The 21,730-nt window shown below is 37.4% G+C and overlaps 2 protein-coding genes and 1 pseudogene across 3 annotated transcripts in view; 1 reads left to right on the forward strand and 2 right to left on the reverse strand.

Moving 5' to 3' along the window:
• The window catches only part of LOC127164542 (zinc finger protein 160-like), a 115,800-nt gene that overhangs the window by 17,509 nt on the left and 76,561 nt on the right, over positions 1–21,730 (reverse strand). The gene's annotated exons all lie outside the window — the stretch shown is intronic.
• Positions 4,917–7,077, forward strand: LOC127163952 (gastrula zinc finger protein XlCGF8.2DB-like; annotated as a pseudogene).
• Positions 12,070–21,359, reverse strand: si:ch211-166e11.5 (sterile alpha motif domain-containing protein 3). 2 transcript variants are annotated; one of them, XM_051107950.1, is made up of 6 exons: positions 21,272–21,359; positions 20,411–20,535; positions 17,513–18,579; positions 17,270–17,425; positions 13,042–13,134; positions 12,070–12,960 (listed from the first exon to the last, which is right to left on the reverse strand). In XM_051107950.1, the coding sequence occupies exons 2-6, from the start codon at positions 20,499–20,501 to the stop codon at positions 12,673–12,675; spliced, it is 1,695 nt and encodes a 564-aa protein (XP_050963907.1). In that variant the 5' UTR covers positions 20,502–20,535; positions 21,272–21,359; the 3' UTR covers positions 12,070–12,672. The 2 variants fall into 2 exon arrangements, with proteins under 2 accessions (XP_050963907.1, XP_050963908.1); XM_051107951.1 differs by lacking the exon at positions 21,272–21,359 and adding an exon at positions 20,862–20,873.

Here is a 21,730-nt window from a genome sequence, read left to right on the forward strand (position 1 = left end):
CAAGCGATTTGTCCTAAAGAAGCAAAACGACCTACGAAGTGCTCAAAATACCACATAACAGGCATTTGTTCAAATAAGTACAAGCTAGAAAGGGAAAAGAGTAGAAAAGGAATTTTTTTAAAAATTTTTTTAAGTCAAGTAGTGTCGAAAGAGATGGGTTTTCAGAAGTTGCTTGAAAGTTGTTAGGGAGTTGGCATTCCGGATAGCGGTGGGAAGATCATTCCACCAGCCAGGAACGGTGTAAGAGAATGTTCTGGAAAGTGATTTTGTGCCTCTTTGTGATGGTACAATGAGGCGTCGCTCACTGGCGGATCTCAGAGTTCTGGAGGGAGTGTAGATTGGTAGCAGTGAGTGGAGGTAGGCGGGCGCTGAGCCTGTGGTTGTTCTATAAGCAAGCATCAGTGTCTTGAATTTGATGCGAGCTGCAATTGGGAGCCAGTGCAGGGTGATAAAGAGAGGTGTGACATGGGCCCTTTTGGGCTCGTTGAAGACCAGTCGTGCTGCTGCATTCTGAATCATTTGTAAAGGTTTGATTGTGCATGAGGGAAGACCGGCTAGAAGAGCATTGCAGTAGTCCAGCCTGGAGATGACCAGGGCCTGGACAAGAAGTTGAAAATCACAACTTTTCATTTTCCGTCAGTCTTAGTACACAATGTAACTATGATCGGCTGAATGTATTCCAAAATGGTAAAACTCAATTGTTTAACTCTAGGGGGAGTTGGAAAATGAGCCAATTTTCAAAAAAAGTGGAGTGTTCCTTTAAGGGGTGAGTTTTTGGCAATGCCACATATCTGGCCTCAACTTACTTACTATATTTATGCTGTTTAAGTTACCCGAGGTTTAAGGTGCTCTAATCTATATGGGGTTAGTGGCTGCATTCCATGTATCAGCAAACAAAAGGAAGACTTGGTGTTTCAGTGTCATCTTTATGCTTTGTCACAGGAAACTGGTTTATAACATCATATTCTTAAAAGGGTAATCTTTTTTTTTTTTTGCTTCTTCTTGTATTCTAGTTATTACTATTCACTAACAAGAAACTCTATACAAATCAGTAAGTAATAGCACTCAGTTGAACATGGTAGTTCACTGTTAGCTAATCAGTAACTACTACCTTTTCATATCTCCCAGAGAACTACTAAGAACTACTATATACTTGTTTCTAATTAATGTGAATAATGCAAAATGTATAATTATTTCTGAAGTGAAGATCATTGTAGTAATGACTCGGGTATACCAAATTCCGTGGGAATTACTAATTATTTGGATCCATATCCTAAAGTGAAGATCAATTCATTAGTAATGACTAAAGTCAATAAAATCTATTGAGGTTTTCAGTCATTACTAGTTATCATGATATTCACTTTAGAATACGAATCCAAAAAATTAATAATTCCTTCTGAAGTATTTGGTATTACTAGTGGGTTACCATGCATCAAATCAAGCACTCTGTAATGACAGGTAAACTGACCAATCAGGTGTTTGTCATGAGAAGTGTTCCACAAAAGAGCTATGGTTTGCAGACAGTGACAGAGATTCATGTTACAAATACGTCTTTTGAATATACTGTGTGAACTCATTGTCCTGTCAGCTCGGAGCTTTATTTTCCCTCTTCAATACGTTTTGTCAATTGTTCTGTTTATAGGTCTAATTCTTGTTTTGGTTTCTCTTTTTTATTAACCTTAAATTGGGTTAATCACTCAATTATCTCTCTTTGGCTTTGTTCCCTTCTGAATTATGTTGCATTGATAAGGAGTTATCCCAAACTACGACTGTTTAGTTGTGCTGTCTTACAATCAATATATAGTAAATGTAAGTCAAAGTGTTGCCTGTGTAACCAAGTTAGAACTTAAAGTGGCGATAAGGTCTTAAAATGTATGGAAAGAGTCTTAAAAAGGTATTAAATTTAACTCTTTCATTCCTGTATATACCCTGAAGTAACAGCTCACTACCAGTTAAAAAACGCACTGTAACAGTCTGTCACAGGCAATTCTAGTTGCATTTTTCATCAATTAATTTCTTAAATTATCCTTTGACTATGTTCTGGCCTGCCATCTAGTGGCGAATTTTTTTTTTTGGGGCCCGAAGTCAAACTTACTTGCCGACCCCTGATACAGAAGACACTGGCAGATAATTTCTCTAATTAAAGGACGTACTATGAGTGTCCCAGAAACGTGTCTTCTTTTGAATTCCTCTGAGGAACCACTGTCCCCTCCATGTCCTTAACTGTCCTTGCCATCATCAGAGTAACAAGTAATGTCCAAGGGATCGGATTCTAGCCAAACTCGAGTTCATCCTCAGATTCAGATGCATCTGGGTGTTTGCTGTCAGGCTGCACAACTAAGCTTCCAAAGCTTCCAAAATTCTGTCTCTTCATCTTGAAAAACATTGCAAAGAAGAGATTAAATCCTTCAAACCACAATAAACTATTACTCTGGAATTTCGCTGGGAAAGAGTGGTTCAGGGAGCATGAGGAATCATTTTCACACATGAATTGGCCAACATAGAGTCCTGACTTTAACCTTTAAAAGTCTCTGGAATGTGTTGGAGTCAGTTTTACAAAGTGGTTTGGCTTTTATTATTATTACTATTATTTGTTTTTTACTATTATTATTATATACCTCAGAAAAAATACCATTAATGGTGGGTAAAGCTGAATCACTAAAGCAAAGAGTAACAACAAGAACAGAAAAAAAAAAATAATAATCAGAGACATTTTCTTTGAAATGAAGTATACTGAAGAAAAGAAGAGAGAAAATAATTAGCAATCGACCGGTACAAAAGCATGGATTCAGTCTAAATAACACTTTCCATTAAGGTCTCCTTTGTAATTAATAAAGTATTAAACTTGCTTAATGTCACTTTTCTTACCATGTCATACCCCAGACTTAAGGTTATGCTGCAAAAAGTATGACCACAATCACTTTATTCAGAAGACATCCTTAATGAATAATTTAATTTCAATATTACTTACTTGTGAACCTTAGTCCATGGGTGGACACCAGTGAACCATTTGTTCACAAGTTCTTACCTCTGTACTTATTTTTATTTTTCAAAGTTAATGATTTTTAATGCAATGCACTTCTAGAAGAATGCCCTGAGATCAGCCAAGTTCTTCAGGATCTATGAACTGCTGCAGTATAAATATAGTATATAAAGTGTATTCATGGACTTTGCAGGTTATTTAAATCCTCTACAGGGGCAGGATAGTCATCTTTGTTTTTAAAAAGCTAAAAGCCATTCAAACATAATAGAAAGTAGAAGTGTCTGATGACTTCATGTCAGTTATTTTAATGTGTGACTGCTGCTGGAAATAAAGTGATTAATAGTGACATCTAGTGCTCAGATTAGTACTACAGTTGATATTAATATCATTATAACTGTAATACACAAGAGTATTTTGACATAATTACTTGTTCATCAGCAAAAACGCCAGGAAATAAAAGTAACTCCCACCATAATAGAATTTGTAAATGAGTAAATGGTATAAATCAAAGAAGATACCCAGTCACATAAATCTACTATATCTACTCTGGCACTTTTGGAAAAAAAAAATGCATCTAAACAATAATTTTAAAAAGTCTTATTACTGGAAAAACTTTTCCATGTCTGGTTTTTGCACTCAAACATGGCTGTTTTTTTGTCTCATTGTTATATTTAGACGCAGTGCGTCCTTTTTCATTGTTTCAGCATTGTACAGCATATATTTAAATATGTTCCATTCAAACATATCACATAATATACGTGTTTTATTATTTGTTTGTGCTTGCATGTAAATTTCTATGCACTTTTGTGTATTCAGACAGCGGCGTGTGGTTGTAGTGTGACGTCAGGTTTATTTTAAAGGGTTTAAGGTATTTAAAACAGTGTCTAAAGTTTATAGTGTCTACAAACTATGTAAAACGAATGTAGTTTTTAACATTATTAAGGAATGTAGCAGTGCAATGCTTACATTAAGAAACGTTTTATATGTGTAAAGAGCATAAGCACATAATTAATACGTTAAAAGGTGCGTCTCATTTCGCTCCACATATCAAGAATCGGGAATTAAACGCGAATTTGGTCACTGGCAAGTACTGATGAGAGAAACGAGCTTTGTGAAACTCAAAGACTGAATGAACTGCTTGGCAAAATGAAACTCAAAGACTGAAATGAACAAATGCAAATGTTTTTGGCAAATAATAAATGATTCACATTTTGATTCGATTCAAACTAAAATTATAATTCATGAACAAATACATAATATGATTTTGAAGTCTCATTTCCATGGTAATGTAATGTCTGCTTTTAAAATGGCTCTCAAAGGATGAATTTTGAGGTTTTTAGCTTTCAAATGATTTATAATTTCTGATGATTTCTAAACGTAATGGGAAAAAGGCAACAAAAAAGACCTTGTGACAAAGGTCAGAATATTGCAGTTTTGATGTAGATTTTTGAGGTGCACTCTTTTCATAAATTAATCTATTACTGTTCCTACATAATTTGTAACAAAAAACAGTGGTAAAATATCTATTTAGGAGTCTTAGACCTTTCCAACGATATATAGTTTGCCATGATTAGGTTAGGATTTATTTGTAATATAGTGAAGTAAACTTAGGCATTCCACTGAGGAGATGGTGACAGTTAAAAGGTTAAATATATAGTGTCTGTATAAATTAGGATATTTTATTAACTAGTTTTTATGGTTTGGGAGAGTTTGGCTAATAAGGCCATTTAATACCATTAACTATCACTGCCATACCGCCCTTACCAGTGCACTGACTACTAAACTAGGGAGCTGACTGAGATGCACCCAGAGATTTAGCCTGGATTTATTTTTGCTTTTTGTTAGTTATTCTTATCTTAAACATAACCGTGTCAAAACACACAGAAAAACTCCAGTGAAGCAACTGAGATCCATGTGACACACTATTATAAAGATGGCGTTAATTAAAGAGGAGAGTGAAGACATAAAGATTGAAGACGTATTCAGAGTGAAGCAAGAAGATACTGAGGAACAAAAAGGTTGGTTTTCATTCTCAAAGCTCAAATCTACAGAGATGAAAGATATTGTTGAAGAATGTCTTGTGTATAATTCCAGTAGAGACGTATTTGGATATTGGCATAGCAGATATTTCATGATATTGTCATGATATTTCATGTAAGTTTCAAATATTTTAAATAAAGAAAAATGAAATAAAAGCGATACATCAGTCATGCACTATTGTGGCTGCGTGTCATGTGACAAGTGTGAAGTCTAGCCATGGAAATATTATCAATATTGTTAATAATAATTATTAATATTAATAATAATAACAATAATGTTAATTCACAAAACTGAGGCCAAAAAGCACCTTAAGGGCTCAATATTAAAGCTTGACCACTGGTCTAGGGCAAGTGGATTTTTGAAGGAGCAAGGTAAAGAGAATCTTACTTGCCCAACTGGACAAGCCTAATTAAAAAAACATTGGCAAGCACTGAAACATCTGCAAGAATGATTCTTGTTGACTTTATAAAGGGTATTTTTTTAATTCTAACCTTATTAAATTGTATGAATATACAAATATTAAATGTTAAAAATGCATGTTTAACTTAATTCAACTAAAGAATGACTTTGCAGTCGAACTGGAGTGTAGACTGCATTAGTGGAGCTCAAATGTCACCCATATTTAGTGCAAGCAAGAAAGCAGCTGTTGCACTGTTCTATATGCTTTATCTCCAAACCAGTTCTTGTTTGTTCAAGCTGTGCTTGATAACTGCCAGCTTAAATGTTTAAAAGTAAACAAAGTGAAAAGTTAATAATATTGGGGATAGGTTCTGAGATTACAGGTAGCACATTTTTCATTAGGTTTTTATAACTTAAGTTGGTTTTAATGTCTGTTGCTTTGTGCCATTAAACTGGTGTTATTTTACATTTTTATTTTTTTTCCACTTTAGACCAGATGGCCCTCAAAGAGGAGAGTCAAGAACTGAATGAAATGGAAGAGAAAAAGCAGAATGAGGAACATTTTTTAGTCTTGGATTTTTCTCCAGTAATGAAAAAGAGTTAAGAAGACCACATCTAACAGTTATTTCACCCGCCAACAGTGTGGAAAAAGCTTCACTCAAAGACAAAACCTTACAGTCCACATGAGGGTTCACACTGGAGAAAAGCCTTTCACCTGCCAACAGTGTGGAAAGAGTTTCAGTCAGAAACAAAACCTTACAGTCCATATGAGACTCCACACTGGAGAGAACTCTTTTATCTGCAAACAGTGTGGAAAACATTTTACTAAAAAGCAAACCCTTGAAATCCACATAAGAATTCACACTGGAGAGTTTGTTCACCTGCCAACAGTGTGGAAGCAGTTTTGCGCAAAAAGGAAACCTTAAAGTCCACATGAGAATTCACACTGGAGAAAAGCCTTACACTTGCTCTCAATGTGGACAGAGATTTACACATAAAAACACCCTTAATTCCCACATGAGAATTCACACTGGAGAGAAGCTTTACACATGTGATCAGTGTGGAAAGAGCTTCACAACAGAACTAAATCTTAGATATCACAAGAACATTCACACCGGAAAGAAGCCGTTCGTATGTGGTCAGTGTGGAAAGAGTTTCACACGTAAAGTAAACCTTAACTACCACATGAGGATTCACTCAGGAGACAATTGTTTTAAATGTGATCAGTGTGGAAAGAGTTTCAGTCATAAAAAAAGCCTCAGCACTCACATGAGTATTCACACTGGAGAGAGTCCTTACACCTGCAAACTGTGTGGGAAGAGCTTCTCGCAAAAAGGAAATCTTAAGACTCACATGAGGCTTTACACTGGAGAGAAGCCTTTCTCGTGTCGATATCAAATCACATATCAAAGAGACGTGAAACGTCATTCGCAAACTCATTCTGGCCAGAAATTTCAGAGCTCTAAATGTGACAAGAGGTTTAGAAAAAACAGCAATTTAGAAAAACACCAGCACATTCGATCTGGAGGAAGGAGGAAATGTAATTGTGATCAGTGTAACAAAAAACTTATTTTGCCATCACACTTACAGATACACATGAAAAGTCATGAAAATGTGAAACCCTATGTGTGTTCTTTGTGTGGAAAGGGTTTTAAATGGTTCGGCAAATTAAAATTGCACCAGAAAATACGTATCTGTGTGAAATTAAGCAAATGTTCACACCGTGGCTAAATGTGTGCCAAATGGCATTCTATACCTCTTCACCCTCCAATTTTGATTGTGTAGAGACATCGCTCCATTCCATAAACTGATATATTTATTAAACTTATATTACAATGTAAATGAGAGATTATGAATAAAATGACAAACTTCATGAAATAATGAACTCTGTGCACTGGTACACTGATTAACATGTCAGTCTGGACTTGAATATGGTTACTGTTGGGGCTCATCTAATGACATCTGGAAGCTGGTTCCAGCTATGAGTGTCTAGTTTATTAGTGAGCTATTTTTTATTTACACAGTTTTGTCACACCCCTGTGGACTGTTTATGTTGGTTTCTCCCTCTTGTGCGCATATTTGGTTGTTCCTGTTTCCTGTCCTCGTTTAATCATCATTAATTAACCTTGTATTACCTGTGCCTTAATTATGTTCATCATAATCACCTGTCTTTATAAGTTGCATTCAGTTCAGTGTTTGTCGTCCGGTCTCGTCAATGCATGCATGGTTCTACCCTCCTGCTGTGGATTTACCTGTGGAATATAATAAAGACTTTATCTTTGACCTTCATCTTTATTCGCCCCTTCCTCACATGATATGTGACAGAAGACCAGACCTTTAAAAAGTTAAGTGGCGTTGTTACCCCGTGCTTCATTTTGTTTCAATTTGCCTCTAATCGTGTCTTTGCATTGACTGTATGTAAGACTATGTATGTAATCTACTCACGTTTTGGTGACTGACAATGCTTCTAATATGGCTGTTGCAGCACAGCTTGGCAAGTTTCCACATGTGAAATGTTACACACATATATGCATAGTAAGAGCTTGATTGGCTAGTTCAGGTGTGTTTAATTGGGATTGGAGTTAAACTTTGCCGGACAGTGGCCCTCCAGGACCATGTTTGCACACCCCTGGTCTAGATCTTAGACATAGACCAGGTTTTCTCAAATGTTCCCCACGAGGGCCAAAAACCCACAGGTGACCACAGGTGTCCAAACTCTGTCCTGGAGGTCCACTGTCCTGTGGAGTTTAGATCCAACTTGCCTCAGCACACCTGACACCTGTCTGGAAGTTTCTAATATGCATAGTAAGAGCCTGATTAACTGGCTCAGGTATGTTTAATTGGGGTTGGAGCTAAACTCTGCAAGACAGTGGCACTCTGCAGGACACCCCTGGTTGAGGTTTTTTGACAACATTTGAGGAACCCTGGTCTATGCCTAGATCTAGACCAGCGGTGTCCAAACTTTGTCCACCTCTGTCTTGGAGGTCCATATATGTATTAGGGGTGGGAGAAAAAATTTGATGCATCGATGCATTGCAATGCTTTCTCTAACGATTCCAAATCAAATTCTCAAAGATTCATAATCCATTCTATGTTCAAGTAAAATCGCCAGTGTGCGCTGGAAACAACACGCACAACATCACAACGCTCGCCTCATAAGCATGCTGTTGAATTCACTTCTTTTGAACAATGGACAAACTACAACCTGCAACATCAAATTTGAAATTGACTGTGTGGCAACATTTTGGATTTTGTGAAGATAAAGAGAAAGAAGTCCTTGATAAGAGCCATCCTGTGTGCAAAGTCTGTCTTGCCAAATTTAAGTATTTCCAGACTAACATGAAGAAGCATATTACACAATATGCTCAGAGCTGGAGAAACGGTCTTCTGTCCCGATCGCGCCCACTGCTGGTTTCACTTCAAGGACCCTCGAGCAAGTAGCAAAGCTTCCACCAAATTCTGAAAAGGCCAAGTGAATTACCCAGTCAGTGGCAGGTTTTATTGCCAAGGATCTGTGCCTGTATGATAACCAAGGATTTCACTTAATGTTACAGGTGTTTGGACCAAGATATAGTGTGCCCTCACTACGTTATTTCAGTGACACTGCAATACCCGCACTCTACAGGGAGACTAAAGCTCAAATATATATAAAAAAAAAGCGAATATGTGCATTGCGTCACTCGCTCTAGATCAGGGGTGCCCAACCCTGTTCCTGGAGATCGACTTTCCTGCAGAGTTTAGTTCCAACCCTAATCAAACACACCTGTCTGTAATTATCAAGTGCTCCTTGAGATCCTAATTAGCTGGTTCAGGTGTGTTTGGTCAGGGTTGGAGCTGAACTCTGCAGGAAAGTCGATCTCCAGGACCAGGGTTGAGCACCCCTGCTCTAGATTACTCGCAGGACATTTTCTGCATCACTCATAAGAATAACAAGGCACGATCAACCATGATGGAGATAACTACAATCGCTGCTTTGTACCTGCTGTTGAAGTCCCAAATACGCTGTAAAGAAAAAGGCCGACGTGTCTGGAATCACAGCACCATCCAGAGGCGGATGAGTAGCCTATTAATACTGCATTAATGTGGGTTACATTTTTCTGCTGTATATATGCTGACTTTATTATTTTATTTTTTAGCAGCATCTCTGTAGCCATGCTAATAAAATACAACTACCACTACAACTGCTTTTAATTGTTTTCTATGCTCCAGATCCCTGTATTATAAATTTCGGGCTACAATAATGCTCTCTTCCATTTGCTGATTCAACCGGACTCGTCAATAAGCTCTTCACTGACTAGCTTGTGCGAAACGGATTTTTTAACTAGTTTGAGGCGAATATCGTGTGTTCATGGCAAACTCACCACGCATTTCGCATCATTTGCGTCGCCCAGCGCAAATTCACCTCTATTTGTGTCTTTGTACTGACTTTGTATGTAATCTACTCGTGCAAATAATTAAATTTGTGTTTGGTGTAAACACACTGTTAGTTTTGGTGACTGACAATGCATCTAATATGGCTGTTGCAGCACAGCTTGGCAAGTTTCCACATGTGAAATGTTACACACACACACCTAATTTGGCATCTCAGCGAGCGCTAAAGTTGCCAGCAGTGTCAAGGCTGTTAGGGAGGGTGAGGCACATTTTGACTATTTTCCATTGTAGCACAAGCACAATCCAGAAGACTGCAGTGAGCCCACAGCCTGAAGTCGCAGAAAATCTGGATGACTGACCTTCTACTTTAACAGGAAAAGCTTCATCTTTGCTTCACAGTCTGCTGAAACAGACCTTTTCTTATGCTTCATTTACACCACATCATCATCAGTCAGCCCGTGCCAAAGCTGAAGAGGAGATGATCAGATATCGGAGTACCCCACCACTTTCTCTCTCTTTGAGGACCCCTTGCTCTCCAAAATGGCAAGGAGGTATTTATGCATTCCTGCAACCAGTGTCTCTGCAGAGAGAGTCTTTTCCACTGCAGGGGATATTGTTATAGCTCAGCGAAGCACACTTAGTAGTGAACATGTGGACCAACTACTGTTCCTTCATAAAAACTTGAACTTGGCAATATAATTACAATAGATAAACTAAGGTAGAGATGTTGGATATTTAAGTTCTTATTTAATCTGTATCCTGATATTTTTTCTGCAGCATGTTTGAAAGATAATTCATTGCAGGTCTGAAGATAATTCTAAAGGTTCTACACAAAACTAAACAAAGACATTCCTTCCTTTGTTAAAAGGTTCTAAACAAACTGAAAAATTGTCATACTCATTTGTGGATTGAGAACTGTTTGTTCTTTACAATTGTTCCTGTTCTTGTGTTTGGCAGGTGAACAAAATATATATATATATATAAAAAAAAAATTATATATATATATATATATATATATATATATATATATATATATAAAATATAGGAAACCCATCCCAGCCAAACCAGAACTGGTCACAAAGCACCGCCGCAGAAGAAGTGTGCCCAGCCGAGGCCGCGTCGCCAGCCGGACAGTGGTCCCGACTGAAGGGATCCACGTTGACATAAAACATAGCTGCCGGGTTGAATCCTCCAGGCAGACCACACAGGCGCCACCCGTTTATCTCTTAACGGTTTCACTTTCCTTTCATGAATGATGTGACTTGTGGCCAACTATGGTAACCCATACTTTTTTGCTCTGCATTTAACCCATCCAAGTGCACACACACAGTAGTAAGTAATAAACAAACACAAACGCACACCCACCCGGAAGCAGTGGGCAGCCACAGTTTGGTGCCTTGCTCAAGTTGTGGTATTGAAGGTGGAGAGAATGCCGTTTATTCACTGCCCCCACCGACAATCCCTGCCGGACCTGAGACTCGAACCTGCAACCTTCAGGTTACAAGTCCAACTCTCTAACCATTATGCCACAGCTACCCCTTTTTTTTTTTTTTTGAAGAAACAAATATATATTTAAACCTGCTCTCATTGTGTCTGTGTAGTTAACCATATTTGATAACATTTAGGCCAAAGCCAGACAACCTTGAAGTACAGATAAGTGTTCTGTATGCATGTATGTAGGTGTGTGAACGTCTGTTTTTGCAGCTAAATGCAGAGAGAGCCCTAGGAGGAAACCGTAATTTGCCGTCAACATGATGTCCAGGGTGACAGATATACATCTCTTGAGAGACGAATTGCGTCTGACCTCTGATCACTTGTCACCAAAAATAATCCATAGAAGATATGCTTCCGGTTTTATGTCCACATGTGGAGACTGTTCTAAGTTTATCTACCAACCAGAATCTTGCCCACCTACGTACTGACATAATTAGTGACCTCTGTTAGAGTATAACTGCTGGTTTCTTAAACATGTACGCAGAGCGGCCTACAAACTCCACCGAGTGTTGAAAGTGACTTACGCTGATGAAATTGCAAACCATTTTCTTTAATAAATTTTTCTTCAAGTGACTGCATCTCTGACTTCTGGTCTTTGTTCTTCATATGTGGTCCTTGGGTTTTAACTGTAAATTCCCCAACAGTATAGCAAACATGTTTTGGTTTAACCTAAAAGCTTTATCAAAGTTTTGTTGATATTACATTGTCAAATCACTTGCAAGGGCAATCTGGCTTCCATCCTACTCAGAAATGCAAACTGTTACAATCATTTGAGAGTACTGGTAATTTATTTTACTTCAGTAAGAAAAAATAAAACACTGGCATTCCAGTTTTAACAACTGTTTAATATAAAAGTAACGGCAACTTTTGTTTGGTCCAAATAATTTGGTAATCATGAACATCATCTGTGCACAAAAACAAATCCATAGGCTTTTAGCATGACATTTCCCTTAAAAAAACATAAAACATGTTCACTTTATGAATGTGGATTTAAGAGGATCGATCCTCTGAGCTGAATACAGTGCTTCAAAACTGTAAGAGTATCCATGGATTTAGTGTTGTCAAAAACACATCAAATGGCACATACCATAGGGGAAAATAAAATGTTTCCAAAGCTAAGTAAATATATGGTTTTACAAAAAGAACACAGAAAACATCAGAAATTTCAAGAACACTCATTGCCAATTCACTTGTGTCCACCTAGCTAAAACTAACGCCATTTTTAACAGTCTTGCTTGGGATTGTTGTTTCAAACACTTTTTTTTTTTTTTTAAATATAGGTGTTCCTAACGAACCGTCAAGAGTACAGCTGCTGTAATTGTATGCACAATGTAACTTTTACATATCATTTGAACTTACTGACAGCAACCTAATTCTTCAGAGTTTTAGTACAGCAGTTTGTTTTTTAGAGACATTACCTTCGGGCTAGGTTTCATGTCATCCAGCTCAAGGAAGATCTTTTGAAATGCCTCAAACGTGTTTTTCAGTTCTTTCGGGTAGCTCAGGTTGAGTGCGTATATCAGCCCCATGAGCAATGCACAGGCCCTGGATACTTCCAGGTCTTGCTGGACTTCTGTTCCCTCAATCACAATTCGTGCTCTGGCTGGTTCTGACACCAAGGAACCTCTAGTTATAATAATCTTCATCACTTCGTTGGAAATATCCTCATCATCCTAAGCAGGTCAAAATCAATGTCAGTGTTTTACGTTATCACATCTAAAAATAATATTAAGAAAATGTACAGTCTGACTTACCAAATGTTCTTTAAACAGATCTTCCTCATTTTCTCTGAGATACACCATTAAGGAACGGATGGCAGCCTCTCTCCTACTTTCCAGAGAAAAATCCTGTAAAAGGAAAGAAAAAAAAAAAAAAAAAAAAAAAAAAAAGTCGTGCATCCATCAAAATGGGTTTCAAATGCAAAAATTAAAATCAAATAATAAATTGATCATTTAAAAAATAATAATAATTGTATTATTCTTTGAAATTGTAGTCTGGCCACCCATCAAATATTCACACTATAGTGACACACACACACACACACACACACACACACACACAAACAGACAGACATCCTTAAAGAACTTTGTTTTTTTTCTGTAGGATCTAGTAGATAACGTTATGATTGTTGTTGATAAAGCTATGATTGTTCGTGATTTCAACATTCATACAGACTATAAAAATGATGCATTATGATTGTATTCACTGAAACTCTCAACTCCGTTAAAGTACGAGTGAAAGAATACAAAATTAAAGGTATTTCAAAGTGCTTTGAAGGATAGTGTGTTAAACGCCATGACAGCTTCTATGGCTATTTTAAAAAAAAGTATGTCTAAAATCACATCGGGTTTCTACAAAATGTACATTTTCTTTAAAACCTCTTAAACTGTATTTAGCTTAGCTCGAAAACTCATGAAACTTTGCACACACCAAAAGTGGTGAAAATTTACATCTGATATGGGTTTCAGAAGTGGGTGTGGCAAAATGGCTCGATAGCGCCACCTATAAAATTTTAACAAAGTGTCCCTCGAGTTGTGTTTCACATACATGTGTGAAAATCAGGAGACACATGTAACACACCAATACCTACAAAAAAAGTCCCCTGGTAAAACCAGGAAGTCTATTATTTTGAATTCTCTCTGCAAGTTTTGTGCCATTTTTGCCATTTCAGCCATTGTATTGAAACAAACTCTTCCTAGAGATTTAAACAGATCAACACCAACACCAAATTTGGTCTGTGTAATCTAAAGCCCTTTGTGGCGTTAAAGTGCAAATATCTTGAGTTTTCGTTATAGGGTCTGTCTGTGTCAGACTTCGATGTTTCACCATGAAAATGGAAGGTGCTGTAACTCAGCCATCTAATGTCTGATCTGCCCAAAACTTCACTTGTTTGATAAGAGTCTTGTCTTGAACACATGCCCATATTCAGTTATAGTCATACCACCACATGCTGGCAACAGGAAGTGACATGTTTTACATTGTAACCAACTACTCCTAGAGATTTAATGACATCAACATTATGTTTGGTCAGTCTACTCTGAAGACCTTTGCAATGTTAAACGGCGAAGATCTTGAGATTTAGTTAAAAGGCAAGTCCGTGGCAGCCTGACTTCACACATTCCAAACTTCACACGTTCGATAAGAATCCTGTCCTGAACAAATCTAAAGGCGAATGGTCTGTTATAATCATAGCGCCACCTGCTGGCAACAGGAAATGTCCTGTTTTACACTAAGCCCCGAGTTCAATTCCAGTCTCGAGGTCCTTTGCCGATCCTGCTCCCTTCTCTCCTCCCACTGCGAAGTTTGTGCATTATGAAGTGGACAGCACATTCCAGAGCCCAGTTTATGGTGGGGCCCCTCTCTGGCCACAATAGTGGACAAAGGTTTACTACATTTTGATTGGATCTTGGTGGACTAACATAAGCAAACTGTCCAACGCCATCAGATAAAGATGCCAGGACAACAGCCAAACATCTCTTAGAGGGCAAGACGACCTTTGGTACAAAGCCCAGGAAGGACTTCCTATTGGTCAAAACGCAGTTTCTGCCCTCCAACCACCTTGAGACTGATTCCTAAAGTATTGGCCATAAAAATTCCTTAGGACCTACAGATGCAGCAGCTGTAAGTAAATCAGAGATCACAAAGATCCATCTAAATCCATTCATAACCGTTTTCAAAACTTAAAACTGATGCACACTGCAACACGCAAATCTTATACTTATTCAGAGAAATACGTTTTCTTAGTGACAGCAGTGTGTAGTGCAACTCAGCTGTTAATGGACAAATGAATGCACGCATGACAGTTCACAATCTTTTTCCATCATGTTTGGACTTACTGTGTTTGTAACATTGCCAAATGTATTCTGGTTGTGGTTTGGAAAGTGAGAAATGCACCGGTGAAAGAGACAAAAGGGGTGGGCCACCACGTGTTCCCCCACTCTGATGGAACCAGCCAATCACAGCATGGAAAAGGAAAAGTGCCAAATTGCAATCTTCTCATTGGAAAACATTAAAGGTACCCTTCCAAAAGACACTCCTTGTTCTGAGTCTCCTGCCTGTTACAGGGAAGGCAGCAACAGACACAACCGTCCTGAGTCTGCAACCCGCAAGGGTGAGACAATAACATATACGTCCTGAGTTTCCCATCCGGTGAGACAATAGCAGATCAACCAGGTTCTGAGTCCGAGTCAAGGAAAGGACTGTAACAGATGAACCTCATTCTGAGTCTCTGGCATGTCCAGAGAGGCAATAACAGCTACACTGTTCTGAGTCTCAGGTACTTCCAGCAGAAACACCAACGTTCTGAGTCTACTGTCTAGAGAGTCAGAAACAGACATTCCATGCTCCGAGTCTGCAGCTTTTGAGGCAGCAACAGATACAACCACGTTCTGAGTCTACAGTCTGCGAAGAAAGAGATACTCTACGTTCAGAGTCTTCGTCCAGCAAAACAACAGAGGCAGCACGTCCCTCCATCGAGAGACAAAGCGGATTGACCAAGTTCTGAGTCTCTAGCCCAGAGAAGCAGAAGATACAGACATTTGCAACAAGGTTAAGCTCCAGGCGAGCCAATCTCCTCCAACCTTCTCCAGAGCCATATCTGGGTGTTCCAGATCTTAGGACCCTTTGGTGCTCCAGGAGATCAGCATCCTACAGCGCTTCATGTTCAAGGCTGTTGAAACGGATTCCTGCTCCTTTCCCCACTGTACTGCCACCAGCGCAACCAGTGGAAGAAGTCACCATCACCAGACTGCTAACTCAACCACAGGGAATGTAAATATCACTTCCAAACCTCTTCCAAAGACCTTGGCATTGTTGTATATTGTTGATATATGATTTTCTAATTTACATTAGATATTATATAGCTGATAGCAGCTGATAACGAATAATAGCTCATTTATTTGTTTGATGCATAATAAGGTTATTACTTTATTTGTTTCAGAGTAGCAACAGTTTATCTTTCCATAAGATAACAGCTCTGACACAGCAACACCCAACATAATCACTTGCATTTTATGCATCTTATCAGGGTTCCCACACCTTGGTTAACTTCAAATTCAAGGACCTTTCAAGAACTTTCCAGGTGCAATACACTCAAATTCAAGGACTTAATGTGGGGACACATTTCAAGTGAGAGCAAAGTTATATCGTGTTATCTTGTAAGATACATTGCTACAATTTTCATGTGTCAAACACAACTATGCATTTTTTTTTGCATTTATTTTTGCCCATATGACAGAGATCTGATATTCTATTTGTTGTGTTTCTGTTTTGCATAAAACTGAAGAATATTCTTATACTGTATTCTAAAATGCATGGATTTTATTGAAAAGAGCTTAGGCTCATGTAACGTTAAGTTGACGTAATGCATAAATATGCATAACTACCGTAAATCAAGCAAGCCAGTATGCATAGGCCACAAAGTGTTGGGCGAAATAACACAGTAGCGGACCGGAGGAAATAATATATCATTTTTGGCAGAAAACTTTTTGCACAAGATAAAATCAAGCACTTTCAAGGACCTGTATCTATGTATGTTTATTTTCAAAAACTTTCCAGGGCCTTGACATTTTTTTCCAGGTTCACAAACTTTCAAGGATTTCAAAGCCCCGTGGGAACCCTGTCTTATGTGCTTCATCAATTTTTTAATTCATGGTATTCATTTGGTAGTTGTTGATTAGCCTTATTTATCTTTTGTTAATAAAATTTATTTTATCACACTTGTGTCTTCCTTGTGTTGATAATACAGTAAGAGGTTCTACAAGTTCTACAAATCCCACCAATCTTTCGTATGTGATGTACTCATAACCACACATTAAGTGACACATGAACCAAGAATCATAACGTCATCTGTGACGCGAGTACCCATCACTACACTATTTTGCCTCCCTACATTGGCGAAAGCAAAATTCACTACAATCAGAATGTGTGGTTTTAAGTTTGACGAATATTCAAAATTCGAATTTCTGTTACATTTATTCATACCTCTAGCAGCATGTTCTTAATACGCTGAATACTCGTTTTTGAAGACCGTCCCTTTGAGAACACCAAGGACATCATTTTAGGAGAGTACAGGTCCAGTTTTGTCATGAACGTTTCCTCCAGGTTAACAGTGGTGATTCTTCTGAATTCTTCATTTATCTGTAAAAATGAGGAACAAATTATTAATGTAAAAAATTGAATGTAATACGACACATACTGCAAACTATTTTATGAAAATATATTTACCTGAGCTGTATCAAAAAGAGCAGGCCATCTGTATTTTACATCATTGACAGGTATTGCTTGACTGACAATTTCCTGTCTACGGAAAGAGAATGTCTTGGCCATTTTTTCATTGATGACCAGACAGTTAGTACCCTTCTTTAATTCCTCAAGAAGCTCCAGTCTTTCCTGTTCCAAGCTTTCTTCGGTTTCTCCTTGTGGGTGAGGGGGTAAAAAGTTCACCTCTGCCTTTCTTGGCTTTTTTATATTTTTTGCAGGTGCTTTTTCATGTGCTCGCTTCTTTTTGACAGAGTTAACATCGAGCTCAGGGCATCCAAGCCCTCTCAGTTTTGCTCTATAGTTGCCCATTTTGTATTTTAGTCTCTGACGCCATCCATAGCATCCATTATATGAGCCTGGTTCTTTAAGGCAAGGATGTTTCTGAATCAGCGCCTCAACAACATCAGACAACTGCGCGCTTGTTGGGTAGGCAACATAGTTAAAGATGGTTTCAGCCAGTTTCTCTAGGATGTCTGGAAGAATTGATGTAAAGTTGAGTTGAATTCCATCTTTCTTAAAAGCTTCACTTCCTGCAGCAAGCACAAGTTCTGTATCATAGGCAAAGCGAGGTACTGGGAATTCAGTAGGCCAACGCTGTGAACGCTGAGTCTTGTGTTCAGATGATGAACAAATTAGTGTATCCTGCAATCCAGAACAGGAGCTGCTGACAGAAGGATAGACATCCGTCAGTGAACTGTGGACAGAGGTTTGGATGCAGCTCTTTGATGGACTTCTAATGGAACTCTCCACATCTGTGAAGGTCAGAGTAAGTGTGGGAGGTTCGACAATGTGAATGACCTTAATTGTGTCCTTGTCCTTGATGTCACTTGTTGAGGTAAGAGAAAAATATTCCTCTCCGAAATCAGCATCCTTATAATGCAAAATAAAGTTCCCAATAAGGCCAAATGCCCTCCTCACAATAGACTCCAGTTCACCCACAGTCCCAGGGATTCCATTAGGCAAGTCCAGTTTGCGAATGTCATGCTCTTGAAGAATGACACGAAGTTTGGCCGGACAAGACTTCGGAACATCTGTAAAAGAAACCACGTCACTTCAGTTTGAGTTACAGAAAGGGGATGATGATCTTTACATATAAACTTCCCTAGTCCACTTGAAGAGGAAGATGCTTCAATATTGCGTTACAAAAATCTGCAAGTGTGCTGTCTAAAAGCGAAATGGAAAGTACCCGCTAAAACACTCAGGATCAGAGATAAGACAACTAGATTATTCAGCTATTACAAAACCTGCAGCAGGAACCAGCTTCCAGATAAGCCCCAACAATAGCCATATTCAATTCATTGAACAATTATTTTCTATTGTGGACTAAATGTGAAATATCTTATTTGGGTTGGTACCCAAAAAAAAAAAAAAAAATACCATGCATTTTTTATTTTGGTAAAATAACATTTTGCAGATTCATTTGCATGCTCAATATAGGCTATAAAATATTATACCTTTCATTTCTACAATTTATTTTACGATTTAAATTCTCTGAGTATTCCGACTTTACTCTCGGAGTATATCTTGCTATAAACTTAAAATAAACATTTATAATTTGTATTTTGTGATAAAACTAACAGAATTTGAAGGCTGAGCTGTGTTATATTAAAAGCAACAAAACACACAACTTCTCCTGGTGCTCCCAATCCAGGACATTTGCATGCTCAATATAGGCTATAAAATATTATAACTTTCATTTCTACAATTTATTTACGATTTAAATTCTTGTAGTGTTTCGACTTTCTTAACTGAGTATTTCAACTTTACTCTCATAATCTTGGATCTGAAGCTCAATTTTCTGCTGCATATTGGAGAAAAATATTTCTTTCATAATGTTAATATCTTCTTAATACTTTATCAAAATGTTTCTCATGTGTGCAAACAGAGAGTGAACTGAGAAAATGTACAAGCCAAATTTTTTTCTTATCAAACAGTATTAATATTACATTAAAATATATATTTGTTAGCGTGATAATGTTATTATTTAGCTGCAAGTAACACAGCGAAAGTCACAACAGATGTTTTCTTTTGCAAACAATTTGTCTTTGATTTGAACAGTTTGATTCAAACCATCTATTACGTGTAATATCACTTACCAATTTTTATTTTGAAGTACTTTAACAGAACAATATTTTGCCTGTAAAGTGTTTTTAACCCTCAGAATTTTTTTTTTGTTTTAAATCTCTGAATATTTTTAGCTTAACATTTAATGTGATATTAAATGTGATATTAAATGTGAGGTGGATGTGTTATATTTCATTCTAAAAAGAAGAATGTATATATGATGCCACTGATGTAATGCATACATTTTTCAATCTTACTTCCTTTTAAATGTTAGGACATTCAGAAGTAAAAAGGCACACCATCTGCTAAAACAGTCCACCTGAAAACAAATTCACGTTCACAAGACTGGTTTGAAACAATGCTTTTAAAGAATGAGAAGAAAAATAATTATTTAAAAAAAAAAAAAAAATGTAAAGGTAGTCACTCACATTTCACTGATTTATGCAAAATAAATGTTTTTGTTAGGTGGACAGTTAAATAATAGAAATTATTGATTTACATTGTTTTTAAGTTGCTATTGGGTAGTCAATAATTATAAGTAAATCATTTTAAACTACTTTTGTATTATTTTCTCTTATTTAAAGCATAACAGGTTGTAATACACTGGAATTAAGATCTTCTCAGATGCACTTGAAGGCAGCATTAGTATTTGGCACATGAGTCAGCTCAGTCAATATCAAAAAAAACAGCTTTAACACACTACTATAACATTCTTCAAAAAGATTAATAATTTCTGTACAGTTCAACATTTTAATAAGGATAAAATGACTGTGTTCAGCTATGAGAATGAAAACCAACCTGTTTGTTCCACAGGATCTTCGTTTTTCACACTAAATTCTTCTTCAATCATCATGTCTTCATTCTCCACTTTAATAAACGCCATCTTCATACACGTGGATCTCAGCTGCTTCAAGAGGAGTTTTCTGGGTGTTTGGACACATAAGATAAGAATAATTAACATTAAGAAAAATAAATCCAAACTAAATCTCTAGGTGTGTCTCATTCAGCTCCCTTGTTTAGTAGTCAGTGCACTGGTAAGGTCCCGAAATAGACCAAAACACACACACACACACACACACACACACACACACACACACACACACACACACACACACACACACACACACTCAAAACCAGCACTTCAAATAAAAGAGAACACAAATTATACAGACACTTCATGTTTAGTTATGACTTATATTAACATTTAAGTTGAACATAATTAAAGATATTGCGCTTTAAGAGATTACACCTTCAATAAAACGTCTGTCATCGGCTTATAAAAGCTTACACGTTTGTGTGCCGTTGCATTTACACTGTTTTGACCAGGTGTTGTCAGTGTTCGGTGATTCGTGCGCTTCAAAACAGCGAATCAATTTGGTTCAACTGATTCGAATTTTCGAAAAGCCCATGTCCCATCACTACTTAGCAGAGCTGAATTCATGTTTACAATAATCTGATCGCGATATATGGAGCGAAATGAGACGCGCCTTTTCTGGACGCGCTTTACTTACACAAAATAACGATCATTAATGTTAGATAAAGTACTGCAACATTATATTAGGTAAGGAAAACTTAATTTTACATCGCTTGTAAAAGAAAGTACAAAACAGACAGAACTGTTTGCATATATTTTAAAACTTTAAATGGTTAAAAACAAACCTTTCTTCAGCCGAATCGCCACAGACGCAGCAGCGCGGCGCGGTGCGGCGCAGATTTGTGACGTCACCTCATCAGCCCAGAGTAAAAGTCCCGCTCACATGCTGCTGTCTAAAATCACAAATGTGCATAGATATACAAATATGCTAATAATAAAATATGTCAGAGTAAATCATGGTTTATTTTTAGTGACATTTATTTAACACACGTTGTCCTGTGATGTGCTGAAAATGATAACATCAACTAATGATAGAGTTTGGTATTCAGTCTGAAAGGCAAAATTGTAATGTTTATGTCCAGACACCTTTTATACCAATGTCTGGAAACTTTTTTATTTGTAAATAGTATTGTAGAAAAACGAACTATTTTGTAAATTATATAAATCTTATAAATATTAGGATGATAGACAAACAAACAATGTGCCACATTCAGTGAGTATTAAAACATGTTAGTTGAGTGTTT

The sequence above is a fragment of the Labeo rohita genome, chromosome 4 (genome assembly GCF_022985175.1).
Source record: "Labeo rohita strain BAU-BD-2019 chromosome 4, IGBB_LRoh.1.0, whole genome shotgun sequence".
Classification (NCBI taxonomy): Eukaryota; Metazoa; Chordata; class Actinopteri; order Cypriniformes; family Cyprinidae; genus Labeo; species Labeo rohita.

Excerpts from the sequence above, each read along its gene's own strand:
- si:ch211-166e11.5 (XM_051107950.1), bottom strand. The coding sequence starts at position 20,501 with ATGAAGATGGCGTTTATTAAAGTGGAGAATGAAGACATGATGATTGAA. Across the intron at positions 18,580-20,410 it reads AGATCCTGTGGAACAAACAG|ATGTTCCGAAGTCTTGTCCG; the intron begins GTTGGTTTTCAT and ends TTTCTTTTACAG. Across the intron at positions 17,426-17,512 it reads CTCTTTTTGATACAGCTCAG|ATAAATGAAGAATTCAGAAG; the intron begins GTAAATATATTT and ends TCATTTTTACAG.